Here is a 17,569-nt window from a genome sequence, read left to right as displayed (position 1 = left end):
ACGGACGCCCCGACCGCTCCCCTTCACTCCCACGGACGCCCCGACCGCTCCCCTTCACTCCCACGGACGCCCCGACCGCTCCCCTTCACTCCCACGGACGCCCCGACCGCTCCCCTTCACTCCCACGGACGCCCCGACCGCTCCCCTTCACTCCCACGGACGCCCCGACCGCTCCCCTTCACTCCCACTGACGCCCCGACCGCTCCCCTTCACTCCCACGGACACTTGAATAAATACAGAGTAGACTAAGAAATGCCTTTTTGATTGAAATATAAAATATAATTGACCCAATTCACATTTTACTCCTCAGAGTACATCCACACAATTGTGATGTTAAATAAATGTTGGGGTGAATGAATATGTAGATATGTTAATATGTAGTTTTTTTTATTTATTTATTTATTTATTTATTTATTTTAAAGATTGTATTTGAATGCTTGCTTGTTCAGTGATCCCTGATTGGTACCAATACTTCCCCTTATAGAGTCAAGCAGATATATCGGTCTATACAGAGGATGTATTTGTAGAGTAGTCCTAATCAATATAAAAAGTGCATTCGACAGTAAAAACAAATGAGCGTCATCCTCAGCTTAATATTAGATAAAAATGTAGTAAACCTTAGGTAAGGCTCGCATTATGAGGTTTGAATAAGATAAAATATATGGTTCATATGTTGGCAAAAATAAAAACTCATCTACCGTAAAGTGTTTCCACGTGTGATTTTTTTTTTTTTTTTTTTTGCTACAGCTGTGTCACAGGAAATAAGCGTCTCTATATATTTTGTGTGACTGTTCAAGCACATTTTAGTCTTATCCTTGCTCCACCTGCCGAGGTAGAAAGAAAATGGCCTTCTGTCCAATGTGTGTCCTCGAGCCTCGCTTTGGTTTCCCATTCTTTTTGATTCCAAGATACCAGTCTGGGCCGTACTTCTGGGATTTGTACGTGTTGTAGTGATTCTCCTCCATCTTCTCCAGGAAGTAACTTTCATCTGTTACCGACAACTGCAAAATGCACACACACGCAATTAGGCAGATTTTATCATCATCCCAGTGGTTCTGTGTATAATGATTTATTTAGCTGCCACCTTGTGATCTACAGATGGGTGACCAATTAAAGGAAAACCAACATGAAGTGTCTTAGTAAAGTGTTGAGCCACCACAAGCCAAAGGAATGGCTTTTTTTTATTTTATTTTTATTTTTTTGAAAGTCATTCAGGATGTATATTTCTTTCAATTACTTTCAGCGGGGGAAATAAGTATGGAACGCGTCAAGAAATCTTTTAGTAAATATATGTCCGTTGAGGGTATTTACATGAAATTTTCACCAGACATCAGTATTAACTCAAAAAATCCGGAAATATAAAGAGTTCACAACATTAAAGACCATGAATGAAGTTGTGTGTAATAAAGTGGAATGACACAGGAAAAAGGTGTTGAACACGCTAACTAAAATGTATTTAATACTTAGTGGAGAAGCCTTTGTTTGTAATGACGCTTCAAGACACTTCCTGTATGAAGAAATTAATGGGCCGCGGTATCCAGGTGTGATTTTGACCCGTTCTTCTAAACATATTGTCTTTAAATCTTGTTCAGGTGATCGACTGGGCCGTTCTAACACCCTGATGTTTTTTCTCTGAAACCAGTTGAGAGTTTCCTTTGCTGTATGCTTTGGATCGTTGTCCTGCTGGAAGTCCACCCACGTCTCACCTTCATCATCCTGGTGGATGGCAGCAGATTCTTCTCAAGAATCTCCCGTCTGCCAGTACCATGTGATGAAAAACAGCCCCACACCATGATGCTTCCACCTCCAAACTTCCCTGTTGGTGTAGTGTTTTTAGGGTGATGTGCAGTGCCTTTTCTTCTCCAAACACGGTGTGTAGTATGACAGACAAAAAGTTAAATTTTGCTCTCGTCTGACCAGACCACACTCTCCCAGTATTTCATAGGCTTGTCCAAATGAGTTGTAGTAAACTTTAAACGAGCTTCGACATGCCTTTTCTTTAGTAATGGAGTCCTGTGGGATGAGCGTGAGCAGTGGAGTGCACGTCCTATTGTTTTCTCTGTGACGATGGCACCTGCTGTCTCCGAGTGTTTCTGGAGCTCTTTCCGAGTGGTCCTTGGCTCTTGGGTACTCTTCTGACTATTCTTCTGACTCCCTGCTCAGAAATCTTGCGAGGAGCTCCTGTGCGTGGCCGGTTGATGACGGCGTGATGTCGCTTCCACTTTACTAACCCAGCTGATATTAATTTGCACAGATAGGGGGTATAATCACTTACGGATTTCAGCTGGTTCCTTGCTTTGGAGAACTGCTTTTTTTTTTAAGCGTGTTAAGTTTTTTCCTGTGCCATTCCACTTTATTACACATAACTTTATTTATGGACTTGAATGTTGTGAACTCTTTATATTTCCAGATTTCTCGAGTTAATACTGAAGTCTGGTGAAAATTTCTGGTTCAATACTTATTTCCCACACTGTATTTGTATCAAGCACTACACCTTCACTCATGTTTCTCCACTTATTTATTCCGGTTTTTTGTTTCATTTGTCACACTTGGGTATATTGGTAGGTTTACCTGATAGTAATTGCCGTTACAGTTACAGAGTAGGTGCATCAGCTTCGGGTATGATTTGTAGATAATGCACTTACTGATCCATACAGCTTGCCATCCTCACTCATAGAGAGGAAGCGTTTGGCCTCTGTTCCCTCGATGACCACCACTCCGGCGCTCACGGATTTAATCCGCAACACACCTTTAAAAACACACAGGAGGTTGTGTTTACTCAATACTACCATGGCACCCACGATGGTTTGTTTTAAGACTGTAAATTTGCGCATAATATTGCTGGTTCTATTTCAAATTTTATGGAGTTTAGACAGCTGGAATTCAGTGCATTCAAGAACGCCTACTTTTTTGGTCCTGATATTTTAATATGAATAACAACACTGGTATTTCTTTGAGTTTTAACTATCTCTTCTTTATTTGGATTATGTAAAGCCTGGCCTCATGAGTAGTGATGAGCTTCATGGCTCATCTCCTAACTACCCATTTAGCTGAATTAAATCTTACCATTTAAAAAATCTGTAAGTCTGTGAGAATTCTCCATTTAGCCCTTTGGTGCCAGTTGCAGATCTATGCTCTAAAGGGAACAGTGAATGGAGGGAATGTATATGTTTAGATTCCAAGTCTAAAAACAACTAGGTTCAGCTAATCACTAAACCCTGACCCTGGGGTTTAAATTGCCAAAACACACAGTGTCTAGTTTCCAAGAATCACAGCAGAAAAGGTTGCTGCTGTATTACATCCCGTTCCAAAACCATGGGCATTAATATTGAGTTCTCCTTTTCCTGTAAGAAGCTCCACTCTTCTGGGAAGGCTTTCCATTACATTTTGGAGCATGGCTGTAGGGATTTGTGATCATTCAACCAGTAGAGCACAAGATGTCTGGCAAGAAGGCCTGGCGTGAAGTTGCTGTTCCAGTTCATTGAGGTCAGGGCTCTGGTCTTCCAGTCCCATCTGGTCAAACCATGCTTTCATGGAGCTCGCTTTGTACACAGGGTCACGGTCATGCTGAAACCGGATTGGGCCTCTTAGTTCCAGTGAAGGGAAACTGTAATGCTACATCATACGAAGACGTCCTATACAATCGTGTGCTTCCAAACAGTTTGGGGAAGAACCAGGTGTGGGTGTGATGTTCAGGTGTCCGCATATGTTTGACCATATTGTTTAAAACGGAGCAGTTTGAGGGTAAATTTGCCCGATAATGTCAATCAGTGGTGCTGGGATATGAACTCACAACGTTCTGATCTTAACTACGTTTTGTGCTAATCAATTAATTCAATGTTTGGTCATCCAGTTTTATCTGAATTTCTGAGAAGGCCCTGGCTGCACCCTGGAGAACGGGGTGGAGATGCATTTTTGGCATGGTTACATGTGTCGCTCCGCCCATAACCGATTTCATTGGTTAGTGGCAATGTAATAACGTCGAAGCCTCAGCATGTTCTGATTGGTCTTTTAGTCTGAGGTGCATTCACACACACAGTGACTCACAGCGACAACGTGACTGGAGACCATTCATTTTCACTGTGAACTGCGACTTCTGGAGAGTGACAGCGACCATTGGCGACTGGATGGGGGCGTGTCCAGCGACTTTGAAAGTTGAGAAAGGTTTATGCAAATTTGGAGCGACTTGGTGCAGCGACTACCAATGGGAGTGAAGACAGTAGAGCAAACATTTGATACATTTTCTATCTAGTTAACATTTTTTTTTTTTAGATATTCTGTTTTTATAGTTGATTATTATATCTATTATTTAAAAAAGACCATACTCACATGTAGTGTCTTGCCTTAATCTAATGCTTACTTAAATGGATAAAAATGTTTTCCAATACCAGCCTGCTCTTATTTACTGTGCTGAGCTGCTTTGCTCAATCATGTTCATACTCGCTTAAAACAGAAAAAAAAAAAATGAAAATAGGAAATGATGGAAACTACGCCCAGAATTAAACCTTGAGGATGTGTTAGATAACAGGACACAGCAATGCTGAGATGATGCACCTTCATGCTGAACACATTTCTAGCAAAAAAAAATTCACAAAAATACTCTGCTCTCACGGATATCAAACAATTGCAAATAAAACACAGGTTTATCCAAAAATATCTTGTTAAATATAGGTGTGCAACAATTATTGGCACCCTTTTAGTCAATACGTTGTGCTACCTCTCTTTGCCAAGATAACAGCTCTGAGTCTTCTCCTATAATGGCTGATGAGGGTGGAGAATACATGGCGAGGGATCTGAGAGCGTTCCTCCATACAGAATCGCTCCAGATCCTTCACATTACGAGGTCCACGCTGGTGGACTCTCCTCTTCAGTTCACCCCACAGGTTTTCTATGGGGTTCAGGTCAGGGGACTGGGATGGCCATGGCAGGACCTTGATTTTGTGGTCAGTAAACCATTTTTGTGTTGATTTTGATGTATGTTTTGGATCATTGTCCTGCTGGAAGATCAAACCACGCCCCATTTTAAGCTTTTTGGCAGAGGCAGTCAGGTTTTCATTTAATATCTGTTATATTTGATAGAGTCCATGATGCCATGTATCCTAACAAAATGTCCAGGTCCTCTGGCAGAAAAACAGCCCCAAAACATTAAAGATCCACCAACATATTTAACCGTGAGCTGGAACTCTAGACATCTTTCTTCTGGTGTTTTTCAGTCAGTAGAAAGGTCTCTTTAGTGTCCTAAGTTATTGCAACTCTAACCTTAATCACCTACTGGCTGTAAACTCTTAATGTCTTAAGGACTGTCCCACAGGTGCATGTGCAATAATTGTTTATGGTTCACTGAACAAGCATGAAAAAGATCTGTAAAGCTTATTTGGATTTAACAATATGATCTTTAAAACACAGCCTCCTGAAAAAAGGGACGTTTCTTTTTTTTTCTTTCTGTCCCCCCCTTTTTTTTTTTTTTTTTTTTTTTTTTTTTTTTTTGCTGAGTCCAAATCAGCCAAGTAAATCAGTAAGTGGATTCTTGATTGGAAATGTACTTGTGAATAAACAAACCGACAGTGTATGAACTGTGGGTTGTAGCTTATTAATAACCCATAATATCAAACACAGTTTAATATCACATATGAGTTGTAAGCATACTGCATTTCCTATTGCTACTAACTGCATTTCCTGTGATAGTACTGAGGCGTCCGTGTCATTACATTACCACTAACCAATGAGACCAGTTATGGGCGGAGCGACACGTATAGACCCGCCCAAAGCGTAGCCCCGCCCCGTTCTGCTGGCTGGAGCTTGGAATTTCTTGGAATGCCATGGGGGATTTGAACACATGCCTTCAGCGCCCCCTATCTTCCCCTGAGTGCAGCTGATGACAGTAACCCCCTCCCACTGCCTCAGATTATTAGAAGAAAGTGCGTTTATGTGCAGTCTGAAGAGGAAACATGTTTGTTATAAACACTGCAATTTATGCCACTTATAAATATATAACAACCCGTTTACACAGACATGTTACACTAGACTTTAGTGTGCTGTTTATCTGACACTTATACATGTCTAATCTTAAACACCATCAGGTGTTTCTTACTAGATCTGCCCCAGTTAAGGCTGGGATTAAGGATTAAGGATCTTACTGTAAGGGTCGTGCTCGTCTCTGCTTCCTCTCACTGAGCCCTCGGGGAGAAGCTGCAGGTGGTGACCGCCTTTCATGCAGTACAGCCGGGTCAGCTCTGTGGGCTTCAACCCGCTGAGGTCCAGTTTATCAGAACCGCGGGGGAAATGTGCCACAACTTCCGCCTCCGACATTACTGCGAGTGTGATCCTGAAATCAGCAGGTCAGATCTGATGTCTTATCCACCAACACGTGATAGTGTCGAAATGTCCTGTGTGTGTGTGTGTGTGTGTGTGTGTGGAGGTGGGAGAGCTCCCTCTGACCCCCTCACTCCTCACACTCACAACACGCCTCTGTAATGACACAGAGAGCTTTCTTTCTTTCTTTCTTTCTTTCTTTTTAACTTCTTTTTATTAGTTTGTTTATTTCTTTATTTATTTTTGAACAGATATTGACTTTTACAGAAATCCAGATGTAGCTCCATAGGTGACAGTGGCCAGACATCACTGCTGAATAAACCCCTCAAAACAATAGAAACCCCAAATAGAATTTGTAATGGTTATACTGGGAATTGTATTGGTTTTAATGGAAGCTCTAATGGTGTCCTGTGGGTCTCTACTGGTAATTTGTTTCCAGACTAGAGGATTCCATTAAGGACCTACGATCTTAATACGTCTTACTATGTAATGGAAACCGTTGGGTAATGGCTTTAATGGTTAACAGCTGATGGTTTGTAATGGTATCTGTAGTGGAAACTATTAGAATTTCTGTGATGGTTTCTATTGGTGTTGTTTTATTTTTGTTGTTGTTGTTGTTGTTGCAGGGAAAACCCTGAAAAGAAAACTTGAGAAGAACCGGACTCAAATGTGAACCTCTTCTGGTTGAGACACATCTGGATTATCATTCGGTATACAGTAGAAGTGCAGAGATGTAATGATAAGGAGTCTTTATTGGTCACATATACATTATAACACAGTGAAATTCTTTTTCTTCGAATAGGTTGGGGTCAGAGCGCAGGGTCAGCCATGATACAGCGCCCCCTGGAGCAGAGAGGGTTAAGGGCCTTGCCCAAGGGCCCAACAGTGGCAGCGTGGCGGTGCTGAGGCTTGAACCTCCGACCTTCTGCTCAGTAACCCAGAGCCTTAACCGCAGAGCCACCACTGTTACATTTATTGAAATTGTGGCCTCAGATTCACGTTCCTGGCTGGCAGGAGCTGAATCCGATGTGGATTTCTGCTCCTGTAGTCCATCCGCCTAAAGGTTTGACACGTGCATTCTGCGATGCTTTTCTGCTCACCGTGGTTGTAAAGAGCAGGTATCCGAGTTACTATAGCCTTCCTGTCAAGTCGAACCTGCATTATACTGCTGCCACATCATTGGCTGTTTGGACAGGTGTTTCTCATGAAGTGAGAGTATGTGTATAAGAGTCCTGCGATGAACACAGACCAGGCTTTATAATTACAGCAGAAATGAACAGTATACAAGTGACATTATCCTCTTCTGAAGCAAACTAGTGTCTTGAGAACAACTTGTTTTTGGTAAGCGCAAAAATTTATCCGCGAGACGTACAGTAGGTTGTCGGCCCTTCGACCGGCTCCTTCACGCGAACCTTGCATGTATAAGTCATTTGGGTTTCTTCTTTTCCCTTTGTTGTAGATGTAGGCAATGACATTACTTTTGTTGAGCAATCGAATAAAAAAAAAAAAAAAAAAAAACTTCTATGGAAAACTCGTTTCAACATCCGAGCTGTTTTTTAGTGTGTGTCCGACTCTGTTGTTCGTGTGTTCATGAGGCAGCTTGATAGGGAATGAAACTTCCGCTTGTTGAAGATGTACACAAAGTGTATTACGGGAGGTGATCATCAGTACAAATCTTCTTAATAAAGTGCATGTACATGAGTAACATTAATGCACGTGTATTGGCTTGGTTACACAGAATCATTATTTATCTAGAATTCATACAATGCAGTGCAAAGAAGTGTTGTGTTGTTTTGTTAATTGGATGTTGGAGAAAAATTCACACACTTTGTACAGTTTAGAACAAAAAAAAAAGTCAATATAACTATTGAGGAGTTGAAACAGTTAGCTCTTATAGGTGAGCTACATGATCTGACTCACCGACTATCCACGCTGGAGGGTTGCCAGGTTTATGACGCAAAAGTAAACCAATAAAATGAGCAGTACAAACCAGCCCCAAACTCAAATTCTGCCGTTATTTCTTTTCTGTAACAGTGTAAAGATGCACCGCTGGGGTTGGGGGTTCGTATCCCGCCTCTGCCCTGAGTTTGCATGTGCTTCGAGGGTTTCCTCCAGGTACTCTGGCTTCCTCCCCCAATCCAAATACATACGCTGTAGGCTGACTGGCATCTCTAAATCAACGGTAGAGTGTGAATGTGTGTGCGATTGTGCCCTGCGATGGTCCAGGGTGTCCCCCGTCTCATGCCTGAGTCTGTATGCTTTGGATCGTTGTCCTGCTGGAAGGTCCACCCACGTCTCATCTTCATCATCCTGGTGAACTGCAGCAGATTCTTCTCAAGAATCTCCCGGTAAAGGGCTCCGTTCATCGTTCCTTCAATTATATGAAATCTGCCAGTACCATGTGAAGAAAAACAGCCCCACAGCATGATGCTTCACCTCCACACTTCACTGTTGGTGTAGTGTTTTAAGGGTGATGTGCAGTGCCTTTTCTTCTCCAAACATGGTGTCTAGAATGACAGCCAAAAATCTTTTTATTTCATAGGCTTGTCCAAATGAGTTGTAGTAAACTTTAAACGAGCTTCGACATGCCTTTTCTCTGGTAACGGAGTCTTGTGGGTGAGCGTGAGCAGTGGAGTGCACGTCCTATTGTTTACTCTGTGACGATGGCACCTGCTGCCTCCAAGTGTTTCTGGAGCTCTTTCTGAGTGGTCCTTGGCTCTTGGGCTTCTCTTCTGACTATTTTTCTGACTCCCTGCTCAGAAATCTTGCGAGGAGCTCCTGTGCGTGGCCGGTTGATGACGGAGTGATGTCGCTTCCACTTGCAGATAGACCCCAATGGTGCTTACTGGGGGATTCAGAAGTTTTGAAATACGTCTGTATCCGATTCCATCAATATGTTTCGCAACAATAAGGTTGTGAAGGTTTTGGTAGAGCTCTTCGCTTTTACGCATCATGTGATGTTTCTTGTGTGACACCTTGGTAACAAAAAGCCTTTTTATAGACCTTCAGTTTACTAACCCAGCTGATATTAATTTGCACAGATAGGGGGTATAATTACTTACGGATTTCAGCTGGTTCCTTGCCTTACCTTGCCTTGGAGAACTGCTTTTTCTTACCATGTTCAATACTTTTTTCCTGTTTCATTCCACTTTATTACACACAACTTTATTTATGGACTTTAATGTTGTGAACTCTTTATATTTCCAGATTTCTCGAGTTAATACTGATGTCTGGTGAAAATTTCTGGTTCAATACTTATTTCCCTGACTGTATTTGATGACCTTAATTAAAAAAAGAAATTGTAGCATGTGCAAAAGTTTGGACACTCTACTTAGTCAATACTGAGTAACACCACCTTTGGCAGTTCTCACAACTTGCAAAAGCTTCGTGTAGCCAGCTAGGAGTCTTCCTGTTCTTGTTTAAGGAATTTTCACCCACTCTTCCTTGCAGAATGCTTCTAGGTTTGACCGAGTTATTCTTACGCTGTCTTGCATGCACAGCATATTTAAGATCTACCTACGCATTAAAAATGTCGTTCAAGTCAGGGGACCGTGAGGGCCGTTCAAAAAGGTTCAGATTGCGTTTTGTGAAGTAGTTTTGGATCACTGTCCAGTTACAGAAGCCAAAGCTCTTTCAATCTCTTCTCCAATGTCTTGACCGACTGCATCACGTTCGCTTCCGATATTTACTAGAATCCGTTCTTCCATCTGTGCAGCGTCTGTGTGCAACGTTTCCCCTCGTCACTGGCGTTTCTTTTCTCCAAGCAAACCTTTGGTGTTTGTTTGTGACCCGAGTTCCATTTTTTTACGTCATCAGTCCACACTTGTTTCCAAAATGCCTCTCCCTTATCTAGATGTTGTTTTACACAAAACAGAAGTTGACTATTGGGAGGTGAGGTTCCCTTCTGATGACTCTTCCATGCAGATCATGTTTGTGCAATTAACACCGCAGAATAGAACGATACGCCACCATTCTGCGTCAGCGAAACCTTCCTGCAGGTCGTTAAGTGTAATTCTGGGGGGTTTCGCTATGTGTGTCTGCCAGCATATGAGCAGTTCTACCTGAAAGTTTTCTTGGCCTTCCAAATCTTGCTTTGATTTCCACAGTTCCTCTTAATTGTCATTTATTAATGACATTTACGACATGCAAGACGGGGCGTGCGGTGGCTTAGTGGTTAGCATGTTCGCCTCACACCTCTAGGGTCGGATTCCCACTGCGGTCCTGTGTGTGTGTGGAGTTTGCATGTTCTCCCCGTGCTGTGGGGGTTTCCTCCGGGTAATCCGGTTTCCTTCCCAGTCCAAACACATGCATGGTAGGTTGATTGGCGTGTCTAAAGTGTCCGTAGTGTATGAATGAGTGTGTGAGTGTGTATGTGATTGTGCCCTGCGATGGATTGGCACACTGTCCAGGGTGTACCCCGCCTCGTGCCCGATGCTCCCTGGGATTGGCTCCAGGTTCCCCCGTGACCCTGAAAAGGAGTAAGCGGTATAGAAGATGGCCGCTGCTTAGACGACGTTCAACGCCCCATCGGCGTTGAATGTTAGCACAAGGTTTGCTGAGAGAGAATTTATGATGTGGCACAATCACCACTTCATTTTTTTGTTTTTCTAGCAACTTTAAAACATCTCATGTATTTAATTAGTTAGACGCAGCAGTTCTGTTTACCTCTTCACACTTCAAAAATCGATCAAATTAAGACTGGTCAACAGAAAAATAAATAAATCATTACTTGCAATTAAATGTATAACAATTCGATCGCCGAAAAAAGTCATAACCTCGACGCGCCCCAATAAAACACCACACATCGTCACATCTCTTTGGAAGGCGTTTAATTACAGCCTGACAAACACTGACTTTTCTTTTATAATCTATCATTTTTGTCAGCTACTGAAAAGCTTCAAACAAATGAATGACTGATGAAGTAATTTAACGTGTTTATTACAAAAACCAAAAAACATCCGATCCAGTGAGAGATTTAGTGACCTGCAGGACTTACTGGTATTAAGGCATTAAAACACTGTTGGAACTACAAGCAAGTGTTTCCAAGCCTTAATTCCAGCAACCCCTGCAGGTCACTAAATCTGATCCAGTGATCGATCTATTAACCTGGAAGGTTTACTGGAATTAAGGCTTTAAAACACTGGCTCGTAGTTCCAACAGTAAAAAAAAAAAAAAACAACAACAACAAACAAACCAAACAAAACCACATGTTGTGTAAGGGATGATCATAGAAAGTGCTTTTTGTAAATAAACGTTACGAAAAGATACATTTTTTGGCTAAAGTCGCACCCCGGAATTTTTGGACCGGTGAATTTCAAAATGGCGCTAGAGAGAGACCCATAAACCAGAAGGTGATCGACAGGAGGATGTTTCCAACAGATTTTGAAAGGACTCTTAAAACCTGGTGTAAATAACACGTCCAGTATGGCTGCAATCACACAAAAAGAAGCTTGCGGTACAAACCAACCTGTACCTGCGTATCAGTCGGGCCGGTGTCATTCAAACCGGTAATTTGATGGCACCACCGTTCTAGATAGATCGATGACGTCCGACGTATTGAATTTTTGGCAGACGGATTACACAGGACGCTAGAAAAAGGTGGGGGGAAATGTTCAAACTTTTTAGCAATTTTCCAGTTCTTGGCTGACGGGAGCGGAACCCGATGTGGTCTCGCGGCTGAAGTCGGACACTGAAGCGGATGGGCTACGACGGCCGCACGTTGTGCATTCTGACATGCTTTTCTGCTCACCGTGGTTGTAAAAGCACGGTGACTCGAGTTCCCGTCGCCTCCCGTCAGCTCAAACCAGTCGGACCTCTCTCATCAACGATGCGTTCGACAGCTGAAAAATTCATTCCGTAAAACCATAATCCCCTTCACTACGAGGAACACTTGGCGATATCGTGTAGCTCCGAGGCGTGTTGTCCCGCTGCCCGAAGCGTTCCGTTTCTCCATCTCTGGAGAAACAGCTACAGCTTAAATGGCTCATAGCTTTGATTTCTCATAGCTGGCTGCTGCTGATCCCAGAGAACTCGGTGAACAAAGGGACACTAGGTATAATCGGGTCTTTTTATTCATGTATTAAACATGTAATAAGCTTTAACAGAGGAAAATGAAAATATTCCATCTTTTTTTTTTTTTCCTTTTCCTTTTTCTCCATTTCCTGCTCAGCAGAACTCTTGACAACTGTTAAGACAAGCACAGTTTTACGTGTCGAGAAATCAGGAAGTAATACACATTTTGGCACAGAAAGAGTAGAATACAACAAATACAGGCTTGTAGAAATTCCCCGAGAAGTGAGTATGAGGCTAGCACGTTGCTCGTTATCTGAGAAATGGACTGAGTAAGGTTATAACCACAAGTGTTAGTTAGACTGATTAAACAGCAGAGCGAGGATAACATACACGAGCGGCTAAGGAACAACGGCATTAAGCTGAGACGCGTACTGCGTGTGTGTGTGTGTGTGTGTGTGTGTGAGACTGAGAGAGAGAGCGCGCGAGAGAGCTCTATAATGATTGTACTGTATTTCATTCACTACCGTTCAGTGAGGCGGTCTGTATATGCGGGATGGTTCGTTCATTATTCATGAGTGAAAGTCTGTACTGTTTCGTTTGTATGATTGGCTTTTCCTCCGTAAAATCAGCAACGACAACACAAAAACAAAAAGGACCAAAAGATGAACAGAAATCATAAGCGCGATTCACATTGCATGAATTCATTCCTACACCGGTCGACAAACCACGAAAACAAATCCAACGTGGCAAACACTTAAACACACAAGCTCCACCGCTCGCACACAAACCTGCCGTCTTTCCTGTCTTTTAAAGCGTTTAAAAGGAGTGGAAAAAAAGTGCTTAAAATTGCATTTTAGTCGCGTCCGACGGGCCGACGTGGGAAAGATGTGACTTGCGGATCAGACTCCTAAATGTCCATACCGATAAAGATTTACGTTAGTTCACGCTATATCATCACGGAGCTGCCAGGAACTGAAATACGGCCGTGTCGGGTTCAAAGGAAAATAAAACCGCCAGTGCAAGTGGGTATAAAAATACAATCAAATATAATATCGAACATGATGGATGCAGAACGCTGGGTACGCACTGTTACAGAAAAGAACGGCTAAAATGGGACCAAGCTCAAAAAAAGGCACATATTTTCCCTTTTTGCTATAATCGTATAATTGTGAGATTCAGTAAAGCGGTTAGCAAATCGTGAGCATTACAATAGAAAAAAAAACAAAAAAAAAAAACAACAAAACAAAACAAAAAAAAGATATGTCTTGTGTAAGTACTCAACTTCTCTAATTTCAAGCAACGTCAAAGCTATATCGCTGTACACATTACTGAAATGATTCATTCAGACAAGATGCATATCAGATGACGTAATAAATCTGTATTTGTTTGGACAGAAAATGATGTGAAAATCGAGCGGACTGAGCATCGACAGTGTGCGCTATGGCATCGCTTTTGCTCAAAAAATAAACAAAAAAAATATATAAATCAGACGTTGTGTAGAGATAGCTTTACTACTTATTGTAATGTTGAGAATCAAACACCTGAGACAACATTTATAATATAAGTTGTTTTTTTTTTGTTTGTTTTTTTTTTTTCATCCACTACACTATTATTCTGACCGTAGTCACTGTCTAGTTTTCTGTCGTTTACCCGTCTTTAAACTTGTCCGTCGTTGTTCTGTGCTGGATCTGTTGCATACTGTTCCCCATCCATCCCCGACACCATGTCTCTTCCCCTCACGAGCCCTTCATCCACTGCCCCCGTGTCTCTCCGTCCCTCTGGGTGGTTCGCGAGGAACGCTTGGTGATGTGGTGTAGCTTTAAGGCATGTTGTCCCGCTGCTGGAAAAAAAAAAAAAAGTTTGGGGGTTTTTTCCTCCCCCTTTCATTTCTGGTGAAAGAGCAGCGGCTTGACGCTCCCGGCTTTGATTTTTGGTAGTTGGTTGCTGATGACCTCGGCGAGCATCTCGGGGAACTCCACGCTCAGAGACTTATTCACAAACGTGTAGAAGCAGAAGTTCATCAGTCCACCCACCATCTGGGGAGAGAGACAGGATGAAAGAGAGAGAGACAGGATGAAAGAGAGAGAGACAGGATGAAAGAGAGAGAGACAGGATGAAAGAGAGAGAGACAGGATGAAAGAGAGAGAGACAGGATGAAAGAGAGAGAGACAGGATGAAAGAGAGAGAGACAGGATGAAAGAGAGAGAGAGAGAGAGAGAGAGAATTAGGCGAGGTTGAGACAGAGGCACACTTTCTCCTTCACTGTAATACCTTCCATGACACAAGAGGGAAAAATACCTGGAAAAATTCTCTAAGCTCTTACCGGCGTTTTCCGGCCTATCAGAAACAAACGAATGCAGGTGCGACTGGGGGCGGAGTCACGCACCTACTGCAGTAAAATTCATCTCTGAGCTGGACATGCTCACAAACCAACTACTGCTCTGATCACATCTCACTGGACCATCGTACACACCCGTTCTGCTCATTTACTCTCGTCTACCTCGCCGTCTTATTTTACTGCACTGATGTACAGAATCACTGGAACCTTTCTACGTTTGTCCTACACTGGCACCTAGCACTCCGCCACTTTATTTTTCATTTTTATTGACATTTTATTCCAGCATAATTGTTGTTTTTTGAATTCTCCTTTCTTATGTAATCTGATGCTTTGGCGATATTGTATGTAAACAATCATGTCAGTAGAGTACTTTGAATTGAAATTGAATTAGAGAGAGAATTACAGAGAGAATTAGAGAGAGACACAGAGAGAATTAGAGAGAGAGACAGAGAATTAGAGAGAGACAGAGAGAATTAGAGAGAGACACAGAGAGAATTAGAGAGAGAGAATTAGAGAGAGACACAGAGAGAATTAGAGAGAGAGAATTAGAGAGAGACACAGAGAGAATTAGAGAGAGAGACAGAGAGAATTAGAGAGAGACACATTGAATTGGAGAGAGACACAGAGAGAATTAGAGAGAATTAGAGAGAGAGATAGAGAGAATTAGAGAGAGACACAGAGAGAATTAGAGAGAGAGAATTAGAGAGAGACACAGAGAGAATTAGAGAGAATTAGAGAGAGACACAGAGAGAATTAGAGAGAGAGAATTAGAGAGGAACAGAGAGAATTAGAGAGAGAGAATTAGAGAGAGAGAGAATTAGAGAGGAACGGAAAGAATTAGAGGGAGAGAATTAGAGAGGAACGGAGAGAATTAGATAGAGAGAATTAGAGAGGAACGGAGAGAATTAGAGAGAATTAGAGAGAGACACAGAGAGAATTAGAGAGAGAGAATTAGAGAGGAACTGAGAGAATTAGAGGGAGAGAATTAGAGAGGAACGGAGAGAATTAGAGGGAGAATTAGGAGAGGGAGAATTAGGAGAGGGAGACAGAGAGAATTAGAGAGAGACACAGAGAGAATTAAAGAGAGAGAATTAGAGGGAGAATTAGGAGAGGGAGAATTAGGAGAGGGAGACACAGAGAGAATTAGAGAGAGAGAATTAGAGAGAGAGAGAGACAGAGAGAATTAGACAGAGAGAATTAGAGAGAGACACAGAGAGAATTAGGAGAGAGAGAATTAGGAGAGGGAGAATTAGGAGAGGGAGAATTAGGAGAGGGAGAATTAGGAGAGGGAGACACAGAGAGAATTAGAGAGAGACACACAGAGAGAATTATAAAGAGGGAGAATTAGAAGAGAATTAGAGAGACACAGAATTATAAAGAGAGAGAATTAGAGAGACAGAGAAAGAATAAGAGAGAGAATAATAGAGAGAACGAATAAGAATGAGGGATAAGCAGACAGCTAGAGAATGAAAGTGTGTGTGTGTGTGTGTATTTATGGACTAATCACCTTCTAAATGGTACTGCGGTAACTGCTCATTAAACATGAATAAAAGCGCTGATGTGATCCTCCAATCAGTGATCGAGTCTAAAATACGGCTAATTTGCTCTGAACGTCCCGCTAACGTTTAAAGAATCAATTAAACCGCGTGACTGGTTTATGCTCTGCTGTAATTTCTCCACTAAACCATCAGCGTGTGCTTCACTACCGCTGGCTCCACTTCCTTCGTCAGCTGCCATCTAGTGCTCATCAGCACTAACTACCAAACATCAAGTGTAACAGGGTTATAGTATCAGCACTTCATACAGACTTAACCCAACACATCTTACACATGAACGCTGAGCTCTCACAAAAGTATATATTGCACAGAAAAGTATATTTATAGAGTCGTATATTTCATATCCAGTTAATGTTAATATATAAAAAGTGTATATTATATATTAGCAGTTTGATGTTAATGATGAATGAAATGCTTGTGTTTGTGCTGAGTGAAGGTGAGACTAACAGGAGGATCTTTACAACTCAGTCGATTCATTCTGTTCATATGAATTAATAACATTCACTAAGTTCATAATCTTACTTTAATCTTCAGAATTGAGTTCATGTGTCTGTAATGTTTAGAGTCATGTGTTTTGTGTTTATGAGACCGGTTACTGTGAAACACCTTGATGAAATGGAGAGAATAAAGTATTTATTTACATTTCTTTCAGAATTGTGGAATTAATTATTATTCATTTAGAAGAAGGTATAAAAGGCAGAACTATCGGTATCGGCCGATGTGACTCTGAATAATCGGTTATCGGTATCGGCCGAGAAACTTAGCATCGGGTCGTCTCTACATCACATGCGTGAGAACACTTCACACTTGCTATACTGAAGGATGAATCGTAAACAGTATTGAATAAAAAGACGGTGATGACGACGATAACGGTGAATAAACACAATCTTTTTTAAAATGCTTGACCTTTTAAAGCAGATGAAAAATGTATAGAAATGGCAGAGGCAGCTCAGTGGTTAAGATGTTGGGCTACTGATCAGAAGGCCGTGAGTGCAAAAATCCCAGCACTGCCCCAGTCCCTTAACCCTCAACTACTCGGTTATATAATAATAATAATAATAATAATAATAATAGTTAGATGAACGTAAGGCGCGTTGGAGAAGGGCGTCGATGCCGAATGCCATACGTGTGAATATAGATGGTCCTCCCAGCCCAAATGTACAGTGCTGTGAAAAAGTATCTGCCCCATCCTGATTATTTCAGTTTTTGTGTATATCTCATACTAAATAGTTTCAGATCTTCAAACTAAACACAACATAAAAAAAAAAAAAGTTCTATTTGAGTGCTGATTTGATTGAACAGGGTTTGCAGTAATCAGGTTGCGTCTAGTCCAGCTGAACCCCGTTATGAA

General features: G+C 41.8%; 2 protein-coding genes and 1 long non-coding RNA gene across 7 annotated transcripts in view; 1 reads left to right on the top strand and 2 right to left on the bottom strand.

The window, feature by feature from the left end:
* Positions 1-370: 370 nt before the first annotated feature.
* On the bottom strand, positions 371-6,315 carry fgf1a (fibroblast growth factor 1a). The gene is given in 3 exon segments (NM_001200701.1): positions 371-1,001; positions 2,646-2,749; positions 6,138-6,315. Coding segments are annotated over 3 exon segments (468 nt in total). The 5' UTR covers positions 6,310-6,315; the 3' UTR covers positions 371-809.
* LOC108274679 (uncharacterized) lies at positions 6,213-7,924 on the top strand. The gene is made up of 3 exons (XR_001814522.3): positions 6,213-6,338; positions 6,939-7,022; positions 7,115-7,924. It is a non-coding gene; the product is annotated as an uncharacterized LOC108274679 (long non-coding RNA).
* A 3,200-nt stretch (positions 7,925-11,124) lies between these two features.
* nr3c1 (nuclear receptor subfamily 3, group C, member 1 (glucocorticoid receptor)) overlaps positions 11,125-17,569 on the bottom strand; it is a 48,609-nt gene continuing 42,164 nt past the window's right edge. For all 5 annotated transcript variants that reach the window (XM_053685906.1, XM_017485605.3, XM_053685907.1 and 2 more), the window contains one exon: positions 11,125-14,360. In XM_053685906.1, coding sequence (XP_053541881.1) covers positions 14,208-14,360 — 153 coding nt within the window. In that variant the 3' untranslated portion in view covers positions 11,125-14,207. The remainder of the gene's footprint in view (positions 14,361-17,569) is intronic.

Source organism: Ictalurus punctatus, chromosome 14 (assembly GCF_001660625.3).
Source record: "Ictalurus punctatus breed USDA103 chromosome 14, Coco_2.0, whole genome shotgun sequence".
Classification (NCBI taxonomy): domain Eukaryota; kingdom Metazoa; phylum Chordata; class Actinopteri; order Siluriformes; family Ictaluridae; genus Ictalurus; species Ictalurus punctatus.
This window is presented reverse-complemented; position numbering and strand designations above follow the sequence as displayed.